This window comes from Epinephelus moara, chromosome 4 (genome assembly GCF_006386435.1).
Source record: "Epinephelus moara isolate mb chromosome 4, YSFRI_EMoa_1.0, whole genome shotgun sequence".
Classification (NCBI taxonomy): domain Eukaryota; kingdom Metazoa; phylum Chordata; class Actinopteri; order Perciformes; family Serranidae; genus Epinephelus; species Epinephelus moara.
The window spans coordinates 24,183,063-24,204,791 of NC_065509.1; the positions used below are offsets into that span (position 1 = coordinate 24,183,063).

General features: G+C 39.7%; 2 protein-coding genes across 3 annotated transcripts; one reads left to right on the forward strand and one right to left on the reverse strand.

The window, feature by feature from the left end:
- Positions 1–267: 267 nt before the first annotated feature.
- Positions 268–12,421, forward strand: LOC126389469 (neuronal acetylcholine receptor subunit non-alpha-2-like). The gene is made up of 6 exons (XM_050043186.1): positions 268–572; positions 2,746–2,897; positions 6,892–6,936; positions 8,229–8,338; positions 9,269–10,181; positions 11,000–12,421. Exons 1-6 carry the CDS (start codon positions 503–505, stop codon positions 11,162–11,164), a joined length of 1,455 nt encoding a protein of 484 aa, XP_049899143.1. The 5' UTR covers positions 268–502; the 3' UTR covers positions 11,165–12,421.
- Positions 12,422–12,533: 112 nt separating this feature from the next.
- LOC126389474 (uncharacterized protein C3orf85-like) lies at positions 12,534–15,686 on the reverse strand. 2 transcript variants are annotated; one of them, XM_050043198.1, is made up of 5 exons: positions 15,549–15,686; positions 15,300–15,336; positions 14,798–14,894; positions 14,591–14,676; positions 12,534–13,530 (listed from the first exon to the last, which is right to left on the reverse strand). In XM_050043198.1, exons 2-5 carry the CDS (start codon positions 15,332–15,334, stop codon positions 13,452–13,454), a joined length of 297 nt encoding a protein of 98 aa, XP_049899155.1. In that variant the 5' UTR covers positions 15,335–15,336; positions 15,549–15,686; the 3' UTR covers positions 12,534–13,451. The 2 variants fall into 2 exon arrangements, with proteins under 2 accessions (XP_049899155.1, XP_049899154.1); XM_050043197.1 differs by having other exon boundaries at positions 12,537–13,530; positions 14,798–14,922; positions 15,301–15,336; positions 15,549–15,684.
- Between the last annotated feature and the right edge of the window lie 6,043 nt (positions 15,687–21,729).

Below are 21,729 nucleotides of genomic sequence, written 5' to 3' on the forward strand. Positions count from 1 at the left end.
AAATGCTGTAAACATTTTAAAGGACGATGTCACAGCTTAGAATATCATTTCATAGTATCAGGAATAATTTATTTTTTTAATTTACATTATACTCTGTGACAAAACGCATCCCTGATCAGACCTGCTGCCTACACAGCTGACAAAAAACAAAAAAAAAGTATCAAAGCATCTTTCAAACTCCACGTCTCAGCCCCACCCGGGCATCCCTCCTCCTTCCCTCCCTCCCTTCTTCCTCCTCCTCTCCCTCCAGGGAGCCGCTCCGCTGACAGCCGCTCCCCGTGACGCCTCCACCTCCACCGGAATCACAGCACAGGGACGCCGGCCACATGCGCCCTCACACCGCTGTGAAACTGCAGCAGAGGGCTTGTTCTCCGCATGGTACTGAGCACCACGGTGTTTTTGCCACCTCAGTGTGTGTAGCTACTCCTCTCCAGCTGAACAGCGGATAGTAACAGGAGGCTGCAGGAGCAGGAGCGCGCAGTCGGACCTGGAGGACAACAAGATGAAGTTGGCGGTCCTCCTCCTCCTCCTCCTCCTCCTCCTCTGCCCGCTGTCCCTCGCCGACATCCCCGGTAAGATGTGTTTTTCTGAATATCTTTTTAGTGTTTTTCTGCAGTATCTTGGTTTTTGGTTTAGGTTTGAAAAGATGGACCATGTGGTGCATCACTGATGTCTATAAAGATTCAAATCAGCTGCGCATCACCTCTGATGACCTCGTCACCCAAAAAGTAGGCTACAACCTATTCACTGCTTATCCAAAAGTCTGTTGTTTTTACTTTACAGCAATTTGTCACAGAATTTATTAAATCTATTTATTTATCATGTGCTTTTATGTCTGTTGATCTTATTTTGTAGGCTACTTTTAGTCGAAGAAAACATTTCCACTTTTTCCTCTCCAAAAACACGTTTAACTGTATTTGTAATAATAATAATGACTAAATAATGAGCTAAAAATAATGAACAAAAATCAGATGTTATCAGAGCTTTTTCCACTGCACTCCTGCATCCACCAGAGGGAATTTTAAGCCACATATCAGCAGAAGAAAAAGGTGTTGGGGCCCCAGCTCTGTTTGTGCTGAAGATGACTGGTCATCAGACGAACAGGAACACAGGTGTCAGATGTCAGTGTCCAGCTCTCAGCACTTCTGAGTCATTGAAAGCACAGACAGAGGTGATCCGACAGGAAGCGAATGCCCTCTGACTTTGTGGTTTTCTGTTTGCTCTGTGGGCACTGTACATTTATTCACCCCGTGATGTCAGACAGATGTGAAGCCAGAGGAGAAACCAACAAGCAGGTTAAAAGGGCCACGCTTCCTCCTCGCCACACACAGCGACTCTAGCACTTGACGTCCCTCACGTGTCTGACATTATGGCTGCCTTTTGTCAATATTACTGTCTCTGTCCCTCCGGAGACATAGTATCGCCTCGGGCTGACTGATGTGCTGACTGCCCGGCTTATATTATTGCTGTCACCTTCCCCTCCATTTGCAGAGCTGCATGATTCACCTCTCACCCTCAGCTGTATCTGATGTGCCTACAATACCTGTCGAAACACAGCTGGAGGACTTAAGTTACAATTGCTGTGATTTGCCTGGGGAATTTTCCAGATTTTGGCTTTTTGGGGGTGAAGATATGCTGGATTTGGAGAGAAACAACAACAACAACAACACTTTGTGTAATACATACTCTGTTAATTCATATAATGGAGCACACAAGGATTCACTAATGAGTCAGATTGGTAGTTCTCCAGCTGCTGGATGTGTTCAAGTGCATCTATGTTGTCTTGCTCCGCCACAACCTGTGCATGGTGTTGGTGAAGTTTCTATACCTCCTCTCCTAGCTCATGGCACAGGGCTTGAAAACTTTGTGTAGTCTCTGAGCGCAATGCCTTAATTTTCTGCCTCAGCTCTGTACAAAAGGGCAGTAATTTCCACTCTGAAGTTGGTCAGGATAGCTTCACGGGAGAGCTGAGGTTCTTCCCAGAGGAGTTCAGCTGTGAGTTGGCCGCCTTTCGCCAGCTAGCCGACTGGCTGACCCTCGCTCTGGTGGTTGTTTCTTTCTCCCTGGCTTTTCTACGCCAGGGAACAGTTGGATGAGCAGTGAGAATTATATATATTAACTGCTCTCACAGAAATAATTCAGCCTTAGTCGTAGAAATGTGTAATATAAAGTGAAAAAACGTGAGCCAATAAGACCTACATCTGCTCCGTGATGGTGCCTAACCCATCTCTCCACAGTCTGCAAGTTTGAACATAAATCCATTTCATTTTCAGTAGGATTACTGTCCATGGTGCTGCAACATACTTTCAAAGTTTTACCATCATTTCTTCGTACAAAGGCTCTCTCATAGGTCATTTTTATGAAGAACAGGCAATTCAAAGGATTTGAATGTCAAGGTGCTACTGTCAACCCAGCTGTGGTTTCCTTTCAGACTGTACCTCTCCAGAAGCAGCCTAAAACTTCTCCAAAAGAACCACTTAAAAGACATTTGCACATGTCTAATGTTTTATGAAAGAAAATATGTCAAAAAAGTCCTCAACAACAGTAATCAGAATAAAGTTATGATAATCTATTTTTCATTGCTGTTAAATGAAATTGTGGCAAAAGAAGGGATTTGGGCTTTTTTGTTTGTTTTTTCGTCAGTGAAAGCTGTACTCAATTCTATTTTATTCATCAGTTAACGCAAAGCATGTGTTAATGTAATGAGCTTATTAAATGAATCCACACTTCTCCTCTTTGTTCCAGCTCAGAGTGAGTTTGTATCCTTGGCGGAGATGGAGGACGCCCTGCTGAAGAACCTTTTCCAAGGCTACCAGCGCTGGGTCAGGCCCATCCAGCATGCCAACGACACTGTGAGGGTGCGCTTCGGACTCAAGATCTCCCAGCTGGTTGATGTGGTGAGAACACACCTGCACTCACACACTTACGTGTTCATGAGAAGATCTGTAGTATCGGATCCCGCTAGTGAATCCAAGTTATCCACAAACCCCTCATACTTAACAATTTTCTATTTAAGACCTATACTATGCTGTGGTAGAGGTTTTTAGACTTACTAAAAAGGTCAATCACATGGAAATGTATTCACTTATTTGTAAAACATCAGGCTTAATGTCACCCATGTACTAATGTTGTAAGTGTTTACTAAATAAGAGCATGTTACAGCTTCAGTGACAGTGTGTGCAGCATGGAAAATATTTCATTCTGATTTTGAAGCTACCTAATGGGAAATGTAGTTAGAAGAAGAAGAACGCCACAGTTTATCTAAACAAACACCTTATTTTGTACCTTATATTTGACCTTATCATGACGATGATCTTAAAGGTCCAGTGTTCAAGATTTGGGGCAATATATGGGCAGAAATGGAAAATAATCTAATAGTGTAAAATAAGCTGAAAATGAGAATTGTCATGTTTTCATTACCTTAGAATAAGTCGCTTATATCTACATAAGGAGCTGGTCCTTGTCCACAAAGATCACTGTGGTGCACTGCATATTTCTACAGTAGCCTAGAACTGACAAACCAAATACTGACTCTAGATAGGGCCATTTGCGTTTTCACGTCGGCCATTGTAGTAGCCCCTCCACAACAAGAGTGTCAGAAGAATACTGATTTTTAATGTGAAATTTCTTTATTCAGTATTTTTACGGTTTAATTTACCAGCTCTGTTTATTTTTGAGATGAAGAGATGTCTGCAGATAAAAACCTTGTTAATGTCTAAATCTCAAGTTCCCAGAAAAAATAGGTGTGCGCACCTGCAGGTGCTGGGCCAGCGTCCTGTTGGAGAAACACTCATTTGTAAGGTGAAACTGCTTTGTTCAGTGTTTTACCAGTTTTAATCACCTGGTCCATGTGCTTTGGAGAGGAGGAGACCTCTGACCTCCTGAACAATGAGCACTGAAGGACTCCTAATGGGAGAAGTTAAAGCTAATTGCAATCTGCAGTCCTCACTGATAGATGCCACTGAATCTTCTTAAATGTCACACACTGTTCCTTTAAAGGATAAGTCTGGGGTTACTGCCAACAAATCACATGAAAAGACCCAAACCAACAATAAATAGATCCTACTAGCCAGTATTGTCTGTGTAGTCAAGCCTGATGAAGCTTTTCATTCTGTGCCACAGATCTCAGTTCTTGTCTAAAACTGTTAGAAACACATGATCATGGCCATTACAGTTTATTTGGAGTCTATTCCACATACATCGTCCTGTAGTCAGAAATTGCTTGCAAGTGCACCAAGTCTGTAAATACTCCCCAACTAATGAACAATTTGCTCCTGTTTGGCTTTAATTTGCACAGGACTCTGTGGTTTTAAGGAATCATTTAGACCTTAATTTGAAATACTTTTATTTAGAAAAAGAGGAATACATTGTGTATGTATCGTATTGTGATAATATGTGCGGTCAGTTTTTAAAGATCTACGTCTTCACCACACGTAGTGGTGAATAGGGGTGTAAAAAAATTTAACACACTTGACTATTGTGATATTATGTTTTTTGATATACAAATATAATATGCTAATACACATCGCCTGACAGTACCACATTATTTCACAATACATTCAAATCGTACCCCCTGTATTGTGATTTGTATCCTATCAGTAGATTATTGGAGTAGTGGTGAAGTGTAAAACACCTACTAATGCATTGTTGGTTTTGGTCTTTTTATGGGAAAACTATAGTACATTTCCATCCTTATCCTTCAAAATAAGAGCGAGTTACGACATTTAAATATAACAAAGAACCTTCCTTCGTTCATTCTTTTGTTTTCAGCCAAGCAGTGTCGCTGTCCATGATGCTGAACAACATTATTGTAAACTCGGTGTGAAAAGAAAAAAACATTTCAAATAACCTTGTTTCAGTCCGAAGTCGTTGAAATCCACTTGAAAAAAGGCGTCCTTTAATGTCAGCATGATGCGCAGCCAGTCGTTGTTATAGTATACGACACTCGGCGGCGTCAGGAGGAAACATGATGGAACAAGAAAGACAATTAAGGCGGCAAAAGTCTGTGTCGGTTGCTGGGTCCAGCCGAACCTATGTTATATCTGGATGTGGAAGGTCCGTGACCAAACGTCTATATGTGAGGAGGTCGAAGTGAGAATGTGTTGGTTTAAACTGAAATAAATAAATAAAAACTAGGCCTCAGGAAAAAACAAAAGGTAACTGAACTGATATTGTACACTTACAAAACTAACTAAAATAAAATAAACAAAATATGCAGGAAATGTCTTTAGTTTTAGTCTTTGTCAGTTTGGTTAAATTTGTTCAACACAACAAGCATGAAGAGGCTTTGATGCATCTCTTAATTGACACTTGGATTTCAACATATCAACAAATCTTTCCCCTGATAAATAACCCCCCCCCCTTATAATAAAAAACTAAAACCAAAGTAATACTAATAATTTTTTAACAATAAAGATAAACTAAAATGAGCAAACCCACTCGGGAAACTAACTGAGCTGAAAACAAAAATTAAAAACGTAGAAGACAAATGAAAAATGCAAAATAATTGTGGTGCTGAAACCAAAGAGGCCACTGGCAGCGTCACAGTGTGCGGAGCTTTCTGTGTTCCTGAAATAGCTCGGGAACACTCTCTTCATATCTACAATCACACACCCTCTGTCTCTGGAGTGTTCCTTTAATATTTCAGAGGCTGGCTGTGATAGGTTGAGATGGTTTAGGTGTCCGAGAGGAGAAAACAGAGGATGCTAATGGACTAGCTGCTCCTCTGAGCTTGAAATATTCATCTCGACCAGTTCAGATTTAACCCTTCATCTTTCCACCTAATAAGAGTGCTGGGTAAAAACAATCAGTGATGAATTAAACAGAGAGCCCTCATGGATCTGCAGAGAGGAAAGATTCAGGTTGATGATCTGTTGGTTTGGGAATAGAGAGCGGGGAAGAGAGCTTGGCTTCTCCATGTGCGTCTCTGGGCTGCTACTGTACATGGCTCTGTATTAGATTATGGTTCACCTCTGCTCTGTGTGATCACCAAAACATCCAACTCAGTGTGACAGCTGAGGCCTGGTCTGGATACACTGAACAGAGACGTCATTGTGTACGTCTCTACTCTTTATTTCTCTCAAGTCTTTTGCTCTCAGTCGTCCCCCTTCTATTTTTCAAACTCCCCTCCAGTGATGTGGAAATAAACCTGTGTTAACCACTCTCCATCTCTCTATTCCCGTCTTCATCTATTTTCCTCTCGCTGCATTTATATTGCTTCGGCTTCAGGGTTCACTGCACCCACCCCCGGTTTTATGTTTCTTTTTCTTGTTTGCTAAGGAAGTGGCAGAGACAGGTAAATGAGATTCTGTCTGATTTCATGGCAAAGGAGGGGATGATTTAGTTTGCTTTCAACCATGCTTCTCATCTAGTCCACTAATCAAATCTATCATCATGAAGGAAGTACCCAGGTCAGACTGTAAACAGGTTACATCACATGCAGCCCACTAGGGTTTCTTGCTTTTTGTTGGTAGCTAAGTTTATTTATATAACACATCTCTGCAACAATTCAAATTGCTCCCCATAAAACATCTAAAACATCAAGACAAAGTCCAAAAAACAAAGAAACACATTATAATGCCATTAAAGAGATAGAGAATAGAACATAAAATCAAATACAGAGATAAATATATTCATGTGAACATAACTGATTATCTTTCTACCATTATCTTCATGTTTGTTGTCTATGTTGATGTAAATTCACTTTCTGTTTATGTCGCTCCAGGTATTAAAGACTTTGGGAGTGTTTCAGTTTTGAGTTTTGAATTTTGGCGATATTAAAACACCTTTTTCTTTATTTGGATCTTGAAATGTGCCCACGCAGTTATCTTGCCTCTGGGGTCTGTCTTACATTTTTTGATATAACTCTTCTGTCTGTCGTCTGTGTTTTAGGATGAGAAGAACCAGCTAATGACAACTAACGTTTGGCTGCTTCAGGTGAGCAACACACACAAAAACAAACAAAACGATTGAAGCTTCACTTGCAAGGACCATGCCACAACAATATGTTTAAATGTCTAATTGTAATTCAGGAGGTGAGGGCTGGTGAATGGATGTAAATGGAGGTGAAGGTGGAAGAGTGGTGTCTTCTGTTAGGTTGATCTGGGAGCATGTGCTGGAGATCAGTGAGACTCAGTGTGGGGGTTACAGACCCCTCAGACGGTACCTAGAATGAGACATGGGAGAGGTATGCACCAGATTGATTGGGAAGAGATGAGGGGAGAAGGGATGAGAGGATGAAGGAATGTGTGTACGGAGGATGATGGATGAAGGAAGGGAAAGGGAGGGTGGGTCAAGACATCTGGGACAAACAGAGCAGGATGGATTGACCTGGTATAAGTAGGCTTGGCAGGTAATTAGAGATGTGGTTGAGGCATGGCCCTGCTTCTGAATCTAAGTTAACAAATTAACTTCATAAAATGGTAACAATCAATCTCACCATTTGTGTCCGCAGGTCAGTAAAAAGACAAGCTAATGCTGCTGAATAATACTGTGATGCTGTGTTAAGAGGGAACATGATAATATTGGTATTGACTAGCTTGTGTCTTTTACAAAAACACAGATGTCAGTCTAAATACTGTAAGATAAGTTCAGCACTAGTTTATTTTCTAATAAATGAAATACTTTTGATTGTATAAAAGATTTTTGTGAGGCATTTTCAAATAATATTAACTTGACAAAACAGAATTTGACTAAAATGCACTGATTTTTATTTATTTGTTCATCTATTTTTTGGTGTAAAAAGCTAGACTATTAAAAATGGGTTGCAATATGCAATAAGGAAAGATACCCGCAATCTCCTTCTAAACCAGCCCTATAAAAATTTTGTTTAATTTTATTTTTATTTTTTTATTTTTTTTTGTACTTTATTGAGTGAGTAAAGTTCTGAATAGATTAAATTTCATAATTTGTAAGTCAAATTTCATGATTGTTTAAGTTACTCTTAATGTACTCTGAGACATTGCATCCCAACCAGACTTTCATCATTATTTATTTTATTTGCTTTTCTATTTTTCAGTCTCAAAATAAAATGAGAACAGGATCTCCAAAAAAAAACAAACTAATTTCCCTCAGGACGTGCTTGTGTGTAATGATCCAAGAGAAGAAAGAACTTATTAAAAGATGTTTTATCAATATTGATGCCTAGAAATGCAAATAAAAACTACTGTTTAGTGTTGTTTAAAGGTCTAACTACACTGATTCCTGTGTCCTGTGTTCACATTGAACAGGAGTGGATCGATTACAAGCTGCGATGGAATCCAGACAAATATGGAGGAATCACTTCGATCAGAGTCCCGTCTGAAAATATCTGGCTCCCAGACATCGTCCTCTATGAGAAGTAAGACTGCTCTCATGTGCACCGAGTGACGATTACCTTCATGTGAAACTTAAATAAATACTACTTTACCAATATGAAAAGTCCAGAAACAAAAAAGTTATTATAGTTATATATCCTCCTCAGACCCTGTGTCCTCATATGAGGACATCACATTTTGGGTTTACTTGACCTTACACTTCATTCTACTTAACTTAGACCTGTTGTCCTCGTTCGTGGATGCTTTTTTTGTGCCATCTAGTGGTAGTAAGAGCACAATACACTAATTCACGTAAAAGCAAGATGGCAGCCATCTCTGCCAAGTCAGTCTGCAGCCGATCCCGATACAAAAGTTGGTCCAACACCTGATCACATTTTATAGTTGAAACTTGTTTATTTATGATTAATAATGCTTCTAGTTTGATATGGCAACAAATTTGACCAATTTTAGCAACAGTAACAAGCTAAGATGCTGTTAAATAGGAAGTACTTGTTTGAAGACATTGGGACTTTATTATCATCTCGTTTGAGGACATTGATACTTAATTATCGTTGACAATGTTTAGTTTTTATACTTACTGGGTCCCACTGATTTGCAATAGCTTGGAGAAATTAAAAATGCATACCAAACAAAAGGAGGGAGGAGGATATAGGACTTATGGATAGAATCTCATTTTCAAGATGTAACCAAATTTAAAAGTGCTGCTCATATTTAGTCCCCTATTTTTTTAGTTTGCACTGACCATTAGTTATTCTAGAAGTTAGCATAACAATAGAAAAATAACAAATGCATGTATCGCTTTCCTTATCAGAGCTATAGAGTGCTGTATAATGATAAAATCAGACCACAAAAGTTACATAAAGAACATCAATACAATCACCTGATACTGATACAGATCTTCTGTAAATGTGGTTCTAAGACTATGTTCTGACCTCTGCTCCATGTGTCTTCAGTGCTGACGGGCGGTTCGAGGGCTCCCTGATGACCAAAGCCATCGTCAAGTTCAATGGTGCCATCACCTGGACGCCACCTGCCAGTTACAAATCCGCCTGCACTATGGACGTCACCTTCTTCCCCTTCGACCGCCAGAACTGCACCATGAAGTTTGGCTCCTGGACATACGACGGCAACATGGTGGACCTGGTTTTGATAGACAACCAGGTAGACCGGAAGGACTTCTTCGATAATGGGGAGTGGGAGATCCTTAGCGCCACTGGTGCCAGAGGGAACAGGAAGGATGACATGTATTCGTACCCCTTCATCACTTATTCCTTCATTCTGAAGAGGTTGCCGTTGTTCTACACACTCTTCCTCATCATCCCATGTTTGGGTTTGTCCTTTCTGACCGTCTTGGTGTTTTACCTTCCCTCGGATGAGGGCGAGAAGCTGTCACTCTCCACCTCTGTCCTTGTGTCGCTCACTGTGTTCCTCCTGGTCATAGAAGAAATCATCCCCTCCTCCTCCAAGGTGATCCCGCTTATCGGAGAGTACTTGCTTTTCATTATGATTTTCGTCACACTCTCAATCATCGTCACTGTCTTCGTCATCAACGTGCACCACCGCTCCTCAGCCACCTACCACCCCATGTCGCCGTGGGTTCGTAACCTCTTCCTTCAGAAATTGCCGAGGTTGCTCTGCATGCGTGGACACACCGACCGCTACCACTATCCAGAGCTGGCTCCTGAAAGCCCTGAGCTGAAGCCTCGTTCAGGTCGGAAAGGAGGCCAGAAGGCAAACAGTGGAGCTCACGGACAAACGACTTCTGAGGGGAAGGAGGATGAGGCCTGGGCGACCATGTTGGACAAGGCTATCTACTCAGTGCGCTACATAAGCAGACATATCCGCAAGGAACACTTCATCCGTGAGGTGGGTTTGGCTGCATCAAGAATGCAAGTAATCATCAGAATAGCTCCAGGGCTTAAAGGAATACTACACGTCAGCAAATGACCATTTTTATATCAGTTACTCACCCTGTATTGAATTTGTGAAGAGAACGTTTTTCTCACATGCCTCTGGTAAACAAAGAAATCGAAAAACGGAGACAGTTCTTGATGTATTGAAGTAATAGGCGACAGCAAAACATCAATAATCATAGTCTTATTCATCCACTCGAATGCTCAGTATATAGAGAAAGATTTATACTTCTGTGTCGAAATGATGCCTTACTTACGGCATAGGCTCTGTGTTGATGTAGATGATATGAGTAGAGAAAAAGTCTGCTAGCTGCTAGGCTAATTTATACAATGGAAAATGCCATAGGCTTGTGCTAAAAACATTAGCATGTTGTATTTGTGGGGAAAATGTGTCCAGCAAAAGATAAATGCTTTGTCTGTGAATCCTGCGAGCTATAGCGAAGCTGATTTGTGTACTTTTGTTTGAAATTGTCGCTGCTAAGCAATGTTTAGTGTGTGTTTTGAATCAACTAAACTTTACAGCACTTCACAGAAACCCTGCCGCTGACTAGTGTTTTGGAGATGTAACTGCAGAGTGACACAGACACACCACCGCACAAGTATAAATGCTCTCAATGGCGTAGGCTCTGCATAGAGCTGACACACAATAATAAGTCCTGCTTAACGCAGGGTGGGTAATTGGTACACAAATGGTCATTTTAGGGGTAAAGTATTCCTTTAATGTTTATATATGTTGCTGTCATACCATCTCCCATTTCTTCTATTTCCCAGGTGGTCCAAGACTGGAAGTTTGTGGCACAGGTGTTAGACAGGATCTTCTTGTGGGCTTTCCTCACCGTCTCAGTTCTGGGCACCGTCCTCATCTTCACTCCAGCTCTGTACATGTTTTTGAAAATCCCTCCTCCAACGGCAAGTGAGGATCCACCTTCACACTAGTAGCAATAACACACTGCTTTCACAGGCAGCTGATGATCCGCTTTCAACAATCTATGACAACATTTGTTGCCACCGAGCAAGACGAAGCCACTGCAGGTGTTTTGTAAAGGAGTACTTTGACTCTGTGATGGTTTTGTTTCTTCTCTAGATCCACTGTCACATGTTCTGTATGTCGTTCAGTCATTATCTGTATACTTTGTATGCACATTAGAACGTTATGTCAGATTATTACGATATTTTGTTTACAGATAAAAAAGACAATTGATGCCACCTGTGCTGCTTTTCAGCTAGAGTCACTTTAGATTCACAAATGACACAAACAAAGGAGTAGAAGGAGAACTTTATTCAGCAAACACTTAAGCTAAAAAAAAAAAACTTCGCCAGATTTATGTACTTAGCCAATTTCCTCATTATTGTTTATGCTTTCAATTGCCATTGCCTTTGATTTGATGAATGTGGTGGACCTAAAATTCCCAACATCACTTAAACATTCTGTTCATTTTCATACACAACTATTAAGTTATGTACTATAAGTCAGCTTTAGTTGTATTGTATATTGTATTGTAAGAAATAGAAACAATTTAATCTCTCAAGGTACCAACAACATCTGAACTACCTTACACATTCATTACAGATGCAACACCCTTTGACATGTTTGCAAAATCCTTAAAGACTTCAGCATACGTTAGGCGAAGAAATGACAATGAGAGCCCTTCTCTGTGATGTTGTATGTATGTGAACAGCGAGTCCTTTGTCTATCTCACCTTCCTCAAATACAAAATTTGATATTTTTTGGTCACTGCAGTTAGTGAAGCCACTTCACGCAACATAATATGAACTATTATAAATGAATGAATGAAGATATTTGTTCTTTAAATTACAAATTCCTCAAAAGCAGTGGTTCCCAACTGGTCCAGCCACGGGGTCCAGATTTCTCTTTAGTCATTAGTTCTTAGTTAGTTTAATACAGTCAGCATCGAACTTGTGTTTGTCCATGTCATCGAGCTAGTTTGCTGTCTCTGTCAGGTAGCTTTCCATTTGTCACTCACTCTACAGCAGGAAACGGCACTTCAAAATGCAAGCTCTGTGACAGAAACTCACTGTACCTCAAAATAAAGTGTGTTATTTACAAAATTTGACACATTTGCGAATCACTTGCGGTCCATTCAGAATGGATCCGTGACCGACTTTTGGACCGGGACCCACCAGTTGGGAACCACTGCTCGAAAGTACAGTATTTGTATTGTTCAGATGGACTTTATTGCACTAATAAAGTTGTTTTAAATACACAATGCACTACTTTTTTTTGAATAATTGTTATATATAACTAGCTCCATTGAATGGATATTAAAGTTCATAATATCATACACATTGTGATACACACAGTACAGTCACAAAGTTGTCACAGATAACAGAGGAAGAAAAAAAGCACCATTAAAATGATATTTAAATGAAATGGCTGAAGTGACAGCACCACCTAGTGGTAAACCAGAGAGATGAAAAGTCTTTTTTTCCCCAAAACATCTTAAAAATAAATGAGTCTTTTCTTATATGGTGCATTTCAACCAGCTCTCATTTTGAAAAGCAAAACATGCAAGCTTTGCTAAGGGTGGATACAAAATGCAACACAGAGACTTTTCAAATGTATATCCATTTTTTATTTTTTGATACTAATTCAAGTGTTTAATGTATATTTATTAACTGCATGACATGATTTTATTACAAGACAATGACAATCCTAGAAATATAAGAAATATAAAGCTGTTTTTGCAACTAAAAAAGACATTATTATTCAATGTACATTCTTAAAACTAAATGTTTAAAATGAATACATAAAAACATAAAAAAAAAAACATTTAAAAAAAACATTTTACACAGCTGCAGCATTTTATATGAGGAGTATTTAGTTCAGGTCATTATGGGATATTAAAGCTTATGGTTATCTATTAAAATGGACAAAAGAAGTGTAACCTCAATATGTAGATTTTTGTTCTTTGCCAGCTTACAATTATATAACCTTACACACATTTTAAACTAACGCTCACATTACACATATACAATACAGCATTTAAAGGCAAAACTAATACATTCCCTCATAATGGTTGAGGCTCAGAATACTTTTACATCTGTTATTCATTAATGGCATTAGGTTAAATGTAAAGATTTAACCTCTAGGAAGCACTGTATTGTTATTATTATCATCATCATCATCATCATCATCATCATTATTATTATATTTTTGTCCACAATATGAATTATGATCTCTTCAGTTTTATTATTTTTCTTTTTATCTGTGTCCACCCGTCTGACTGTCCAGGTGAGCTCGTGCATTGCGCAGCATCTCCATATACAGCCTGTTGTTTTCCCTGCAACATAAACACATGGGAGAAAAAAAAATGGAAAAATAAAAAAATATTTCAAGAAAGTGTGCTTTATTATTTCAATAGTATCAAAAGCAAGAAATGCCACTCAGGCAAAGCAACACTGCTCAATGACAACAAAAGGCTACAGTTAAAGAATTATAAACCGATTTAGCAAGTGTATTTATTTGAAAAAAACAACAACAAAACAATTCATAGTTATTAGAGAAAGAGGAAGAAGAGGAAGATGAAACTTTATTGTCTAAGGCAGAAATTTGTCTTTTGTTTGATGCTGAAATCTGGCCAGTCAAGGTGAGAGCACCTGAGCTGTTGAGAGGCTCATGGAGCACAGGTGTGTGAGAGCCTCATCCTTGATCTGTGAACACTCTTGTGTGCATGCTCGCCTGGTAAGCCAAACAGACTTTGAGTTTTAAATAGATTTTATTGTTAAGGTAGCATAGGGGTGCAAACACACCCAAGGTATTGTTTTTTTTAAGTGTAAACACTGAAGTTGTTGTATTTTTATTTTTAACAAAATGACAACAACAAAATCCGCCAACAACTTATTGTTTCTTTTTGTAAAGGGTCCTTACAGTCCAGGGGAAGTGGCAGAGGAAAGGTATAAGTGTCTCTTAATATTAAACAATGTTTGCCTGTGGTTAGACATGAGTAAACTGAACTTATTAACGTATGGTTGAATCTTTTAGTGCTGAGGTTGGTGTTGGCCTCCAGTCATGGGAGTTCACCTGCTGAGTTGTGGTGATATGATTTAAGGTTTGGTGTGTCACAGGTAGTAGTTTGGGTGTTGTCCTGTTGGAAAAGGGGTTTATTTTGGGTGTAGTTTGGTTATCCACAGAGTAAACTTCCAGTGCAATGGCCTATAGATTGGTGCATCACACCCCCTGCAGCAAGTGCTTTTATAATGTCACTGTTAGGGACCCTGAGTTTAATACAAGCCTGTTGTGACATTTTGACCCACACTGACTGCCTCGTTATCAAAGTTCTAATGAAGTTATATGGAAGTTTTACACATTGAAACTGATTTGCTGCTGATCATCTGACTCACGTTGCCACAGAGCGGTCGAACATCATGTTACTCATGTCCATGTAGTACTGTGCATCTGTGCGTATTGCTGTCCAGTACTCGTTTGCCTGAGGAACAAAGACACTTTGTTTTAGAAATGCATCTTAAATGGTTTTAAAAGGCTTTTGCCTGTCAATCATGCTGGGACTGTTTTACATTATGTATTCACACCACACAGTGCAGTGTTACCTGCTCCTGAATGGTGTAACCCCACTGGTTCTGAGAGTGGTGTGGATCCCAGTATCCTGACTGTCTCTTCAACCTGATGAATCGCTTCGCCTCCTCCTCCTTCACGAACGGGGCGGCAAACACCCCTGAACACAACGGTAAAAACAGCATTTTAAAAAAGAGACGAATGAATTACAGTTAACTGAGTGCTTATTTCAAATACATTTAAAACAACAATATAAAACTTGATCAGATCAAAATGAACACAGTTGGTTCAGTCACTGAGGAAAGAGAGGAAGGAAAAAGGCATTTTCATAGAAGAAAATGTTTTTAGAAAAAGACTGACACTAAATTAAATGACTGACAATGTTTGTAGATAATGCAAATCCAAATTTATTTAAAGTAATCAGATTACAATGCTCAGTAAAGTGGATCATTATGGTGCTAAATCTAAAACACGTATTATTTAAACATTTAATTAAGACTAAAAAACATGTAGTCATTGATGAAATTGCCTGACTTACCACTCAGAAGAGCAAACAGGATCACAAACCTCATGTCTATAAAAAATCAGACAATGTTTTTTAATAAGAAAAATCATGAATAATAAACGTACAGCTCACAAAACACACACAGGTGCATAAAATTGCTTTCAAAAGACTTTGCAGTTGCTTACTTTTGGCACTCGTGTAAATCTTATCTCAATAAATAAGCTGCAGGTAATGAAATTAAAACAAAGTTATCAAAAAAGTATGAGAAATGTGAGATTTACCTGCAGTGTGAGCTGCTGATCGGATGAATGTCTGAGTGTCTTCACAGCTCAGAATCTCTCGTCTGAATGTGAACGTGAACAAGAGTTTCTTTCACAGGTTTTTACCACCGACCAGCCACAGAGGAGTGAATGGCTTCAAGCATCAGGCCGGACGCTCAAGGTAACCACTTATCTGAGTGCCAGAGCTGTGACGGACCATCCTAACACACACACACACACACACACACACACACACACGCTGGTGCTTCCCCACAGAAACAAGTCAAGCTCTCAGAGTCGACACAAAGGCGACCCTGTCTGGACTCAAAGTCTGTTAGTAAACTAACACATTGCAGCGTTTTTGATTTGAGTGAATCCAGTATTTTCCAGGCGACATCCTGTGAAGCATCAATGGGCAAAAATGTTATGCAACATAACATAACTATGTTTTCATTAATTAATAACCTGAAACTAAAACATTCCTTCATATTGCAACAACAGTCCTCACTTCATTAAAACCTGTCCATCATTACTCTCATTTAAATCTAATATGAAAAAAACACCTGTGCCATAGTTAATGTAATAAACCCCTTGGGGGTTTTTTTACCTCTCCTGCACAATCCCTGCCATGTTTATTTTTGTTTGTTTTTTTAATCACATTTTGTGCGCTAATGATATTCAAACTCAAACTGAAATTCAAAATAAGAATCATGTTTTCAGTTTCACTTCAATTGTTACATTTTATTTATGAAGCTCAGTATCACAAATCACAATTTGCCTCAGGGGGCTTTACAACATATGGCACCTTCTGTCCTTGGACCCTCACAGCGGATAAGGAAAAATTCCCACCCAAAAAAAAAAAACTTAAATGGGGAAAAAATGGAAGACACTTAAGGAATCGCCAAGGTGATCTCTCTTCCAGGACAGAGACAGACATGCAATAGATATCCTGTATGCAGAATAGACCAACAAAATACAGTACAGACACTCAGAATGTTAAAAATGGCACATAGAAAGAGAGGCAGAGATAGAGAAAGAGAATGGCCCATTTAAATCTGAATAACTCTTCGTCCACAATGTCCGCTATGTTTCCACAGTAGCCCAGCACAGACAAACACTAGCTCTAAACAGGGCCATTTGCATTGTCTCATCGGCCACAGTAGTTCTCCTTCCGCTTGACACACGGGAAGTTTCAGCTCTGCAACCTCAACGCCAGATGCCACTAGATCCTACACACTGGACCTTTAAGTCCTGACAGCAACCTGGAGCAATGTGGTGTGTCCATAAAACGGTTTGTCATTTAGGTTTTTTATTAGGATTTTTCTATTTTCAGAGCATCAACACAAACAAATTCAAATACACATCTCTGCAGTGTTCATAACATTAATGATTTCAAAGTCCATCAGCACAGCACCAATCCTTATATCATTCGGTAACCTATTCTACACATCAAGCCTCGAAACAAACACACAAACAAAAGGTCTCTATGACACAGCAAAACCCACTCCCTCCATCTGTATATTACAATTGTAGTTCATTTCAGTACAGTGTCTAGCTCCTATGACATGTTTAATCCTTTTATAAGAGACAAAACTGATTCCAGACAAACACATATGATTCTCTTCACATTCTGTCATTAACTTAACCCACTCTCTATACTCAGATCTAACTTGACCTTTCCAGTTGCGAAGGATGACCCTAGCAGCTGGGTTAGAGCAAATGCTGGTTTGGGGATGTTGGGTAGACATGACGTGTCCCCCATGAGGCAAAGTTGAGCTGATTCAGGAACAGGCACACCCAGCCACTCTTGTATTGTTTTGACTCTCTACAGAAAGGCAGAACTTAAGGACAGGCCCACATTACCTGGATAAAGGTGCCTTCCTGCGTTTTACATTTCCAGCATAGATTATTTTCTAGTAAACCAATTTTATGAAGCCGGACAGGTGTAAAATAATATCGATAAATTGTCTTGTAAAGCAGCATGCACTGGAAATTATCCTTGCCCAAGAATCCTTATCAGTGTTCAAATTTAAAACCCTTTGCCAGATAAGTCTGAGGTTCTGGCAGTTGCTGTTTATTGTGTTAGCGGATGTCTTTATTTTAATGTTTTGTTTTGTTTTGTTTTTCTAAATAAAGATTTATCACCTATTTTCACAACAGCATTCCCAATATACAGATACAACTGTGTTGCATTTGCCATAAGTAAACACACTGCTGAATTCTTTGTGTTTTACTGTTCAGCAAAAGAAACATGTTGCATTCAAATAAATGAATATAATATATTATATTGATTGTATGAAATGGGTCACAACATGTGTGTTTATTAAAATATAAAATGTTTGTGTGCATCAAATTTCTTCCACTGGGTGGGGCTGTAATCATGCTCATGGTTGGTAGAGAGTTCATGTTTTCAGCTCTGGGTGTTAAACCAATGTGTAGCGCACATGGGGAAAAATATTTCTTTGTTTTTCAGAATATATTTGAAGCCGTGTCAATGGATTAGAAAACAAAAAAAACAGTAGCGGGACCTGCTCAAGAAAAAGTATTTTCCAAAATAGAAAAAAAGAAAGAAAGTGAGCACAGATGATTGTGGACATAAAACCAGCCGCCTAACAGAAGTGACAACAACCTAAAGATTGTAATTCAAACTGCTTATTAATTTACATGATAAATTAAACCAAAAGGGAAAACATAACAAACTATGCATGTAAGTCCTGAGGGAAGGGGATTTAAAGCCTGAGTTTTGCAGCCAAGAAAAGCTCGCTAAGACCTCAAATATTTCAAAGCAGGTCCCAAGAGTATTAATTTGGGTTTCTGCTTCAGAAGGTGCTGCATTAAAAGCTCACATCCTTTAAAGTATGAGCAGGAAGGCTTCCTGTGAATTTCTTTGTGTGATGTAATATTTACACTCTCACTCAAACACACATGCAGCCACGTGAAAATGACCACCTAAAAGCTGGAGTGAGGCTAAAAGTTGATGCAGAGAGACAATAACTAAAAGTCCAACAGAACAAAACCCATTAATAATTTAAACGCCTTCTATTTATGAACCTAAGCACCTCTAAGTGTGCGTATGAAAGAATGTGACAGTATCTTAGTGCATGTAATTGCATGAGCCTTTCTTTGATCACACATTATTATCACCGCCCACCCACACAATTTTTTATCTGTGTTTTGTTCGTGTTTTCCAGACTGTGTGACTGTGTTTCGCCCTCACCCCTGTGTGCACTGCTGACCTTTTCCACAGTGAGCTCCTAAGTGTGTGTGAGAGGTCTGACCTTTTATTTGACATCCCATAATAAACTGAGTCGCCACCTGGGCAGTGTAACGGAGACAAATGGCTGGCTGGCAGCAAGACAACAGAGGAGGAGCAGTTTGGGGAGGTGCACTCCATCATGTGGGCCGATATTCACACATAACCTAAATACAAACATGGAGAGGGCAGAGAAAACCTCACATTAAGTGTTTCCAAAATCGAAAATGACAATTATGAATGCACAGTTGCAGATGCAGACACATAACATGCACACACTCTTACACGGAGAGAGAAGAAGGAATGCAGATTCACAAATGCATGCACGCATACACACACACCTTGGGTAGCTGTGGGACCCTTGCGCTCTCTGCCACAGCAACATCTTTGCGTCTTCCACACATCAAAGGTAGCGACTCAGACAAAACTAAAACTCATCTGACCCCATTCTATCACACACACACACACACACACACACACACACACACACACACACATATGCACACATGCACTCTGCTGGGACAGGCGCATATTTCAGATATTTGATTTGGGGGAAATGAGGTGAGAAGGGTGTTTAACAAAATATAGGATTTAAAATTTCATTCACACTTTTCATTTTGTCATTGCTGACTTTGTCTGTTTTGCTTGTATGTGGTGTTCACATACGTCCACATTTATTTAAGCAAAACAATGTAGCCCTGTCTGTTTGCAGCAGTTATTTGTTCGCTAGGTTTGATTAAAGTAGAAGACAAGAGGGATGTGGAGGGAAAAAGGGGACAGAGAGAAGAAGGAAAGAAGCAATGGTGTCTCCACAACATTTAAGTCCATTAGCAGAACACTACTCATTTATAAAAGATAGAGAATTAACAGCTCCCTCAAGATGCCCCGCTCTTTTTTGTGCTGCTGTTCTCCACCCTCCTATCAGTGGATCGGTGCGTTTAAATAAAGGCAAAATATGTTGCAGATTCCCTCTCTGTCTCTGTCTCTGTCTCTGTCTCTGTTTGCAGCAGGGTGGGTATTGAGAGCTTCAGAATCTGTGTTGTGGATTCAGACTCACATGGGACTCTTTTAGATGTAGATCCACAAGTATTATCTGATTTTTGATGTTTAAACAAATCTAGTTGGCTGGCAGCTGAGAGCCGAACCTCTGAGGTGCGTCTGAGACGTGTACCTGCTTTGTTGTCTTACCTGATGATGTGTGATAAAAAGAAAAGAGGTCAGATTTAAGTCAACCTCTGCATCTCTCTGAGGTTTTTGGATGAAACAGACCAAAGTCTCAACAGTTTGCTGGTGGAGAGATTCTGCACTTTTTTTGCGGGGCGGTTTTGTTGTGTGTGTTTGTGCATTGTTTCTCTGGTGTGTGACAGCTTGTGTTTGTAAGTTTTTGCAATCCCTCCTCTCTAAGGGGTGAGATGATGTTGACAGCAGGCAACACATGGGGAGAGAACATTTATATTTATGCAAAAACAGATTCACAGGCTCACTGCGTAAACACAGCATAAAAAATGTTTGCATACTGTATGCATATACAGATGTACATCACTGTTTTAATGTGCTGCAACAAACCCATAAATGTTAAGTTTGAAATGTTAAATGTTAAGTTTATAATGAGCCTGAGCCTTGTTATGATATTTCCTGTTTTATTTTGAAGTACTAACCTCTTGTGTCATTGCAGTATCCTGTGTTTTCCAGTCTTTCATCAAACACACCTGCTGCCACTTACACACCTGCCCCTGATTATCCTCTCAGCCATCCCTGTGTATATATACCCACCAGATCCTCATGTCTCTGCCAGTCTTTGTTTCGTTGTGTCACAGCTAGCAATCTCTGTGTTTGATTCCCTGGATTTTGGAGGATTTTTTTGCCACTTCCATATCTGTTTTGTTAAGTTGTGTTTTTTTGGCTCCTTGTTTGTATATTACCTGTTTGGACTGGAGTAAAGCCCCTACTCTGCCTCCTGTGTGTTCTCCGCATTTGAGTTTTCACCAGAGTTATTACAGCCCGACTTCATGGTCAACAAGCAATAAGCTTAATTTTGTTATGTGCAGCAAGCAATCAAAAACTTTGTAATGACTTTCAGGCTTCAGGCTTTTAGCCAAAACCAAGAAGCACAACCACATCACACCAGTTTTAGCCTCTTTACATCGTCTCCCTGTTTGTTTTAGGATTGACTTTAACATCTTATTAATTACTTTTAAGGCTCCACATGGCTCCACATTACATTTCAGACCTGTTAGTCCCTTATGAACCTTTACGTAGTTTGGTGAGATCAGCAATGTTGTTTGGTTTAGAGACAGTGGCACTGAGGAAAAGATGGGAGACAGAGCTGGAGGGAGAGAGATGAATGAAGATGTCGACAGCTCATGTTAGATGTTTTGGAGATAAAGTCAGAGAGGCCAGACTGAGATGGTTTGGACATGTTCAGAGGAGGGATAGTGAATATATCGGTAGAAGGATGCTGAGATTGGAAGTGCCAGGCAAGAGGCCTAGAGGAAGACCAAAGAGGAGATTTATGGATGCAGTGAAAGAGGACATGAAGTCAGTTGGTGTGAGAGAAGAGGATGCAGAGGATAGGGTTAGATGGAGGCGGATGATTCACTGTGGCGACCCCTAAAGGGAACAGCTGAAAGAAGAAGAAGAAGAAGACAGAGGTCTTCTGGTTGTCCCAACCAAAGAAGACCAAAGGGGACAGAGCTTTTGCCATCAGGGCTCCGAGGCTCTGGAATGACCTGTCCGAGGATATAACGTATATCGTTTAAAGAGAAATTTCGGTTTATTTCAACCTGTCTCCTATCGTCCTAAATTTGTTTCAAGTGACTAGTGACATAAAAATAATAGTTAGCATGTTAGCCATTAGCCTAGATACAGCCGTAGCGTCAGACCTGTTAAAACTTAAGTGAAAGGGCATACTTCAAGCGCAAAGTTAGTCCACTAAACAAGCTTTTTTTC

What these genes read in the sequence shown, in the direction of transcription:
- LOC126389474 (XM_050043197.1), bottom strand. Translation starts at nt 15,334, where the DNA reads ATGAGGTTTGTGATCCTGTTTGCTCTTCTGAGTG. An exon ending in GTTACACCATTCAGGAGCAG is followed by an intron (nt 14,677 to 14,797) that starts GTAACACTGCAC and finishes TTTGTTCCTCAG; the next exon opens with GCAAACGAGTACTGGACAGC. An exon ending in TTCGACCGCTCTGTGGCAAC is followed by an intron (nt 13,531 to 14,590) that starts GTGAGTCAGATG and finishes TTTATGTTGCAG; the next exon opens with GGAAAACAACAGGCTGTATA.
- LOC126389469 (XM_050043186.1), top strand. Translation starts at nt 503, where the DNA reads ATGAAGTTGGCGGTCCTCCTCCTCCTCCTCCTCCTCCTCCTCTGCCCG. An exon ending in CTAACGTTTGGCTGCTTCAG is followed by an intron (nt 6,937 to 8,228) that starts GTGAGCAACACA and finishes CACATTGAACAG; the next exon opens with GAGTGGATCGATTACAAGCT. An exon ending in GACATCGTCCTCTATGAGAA is followed by an intron (nt 8,339 to 9,268) that starts GTAAGACTGCTC and finishes ATGTGTCTTCAG; the next exon opens with TGCTGACGGGCGGTTCGAGG.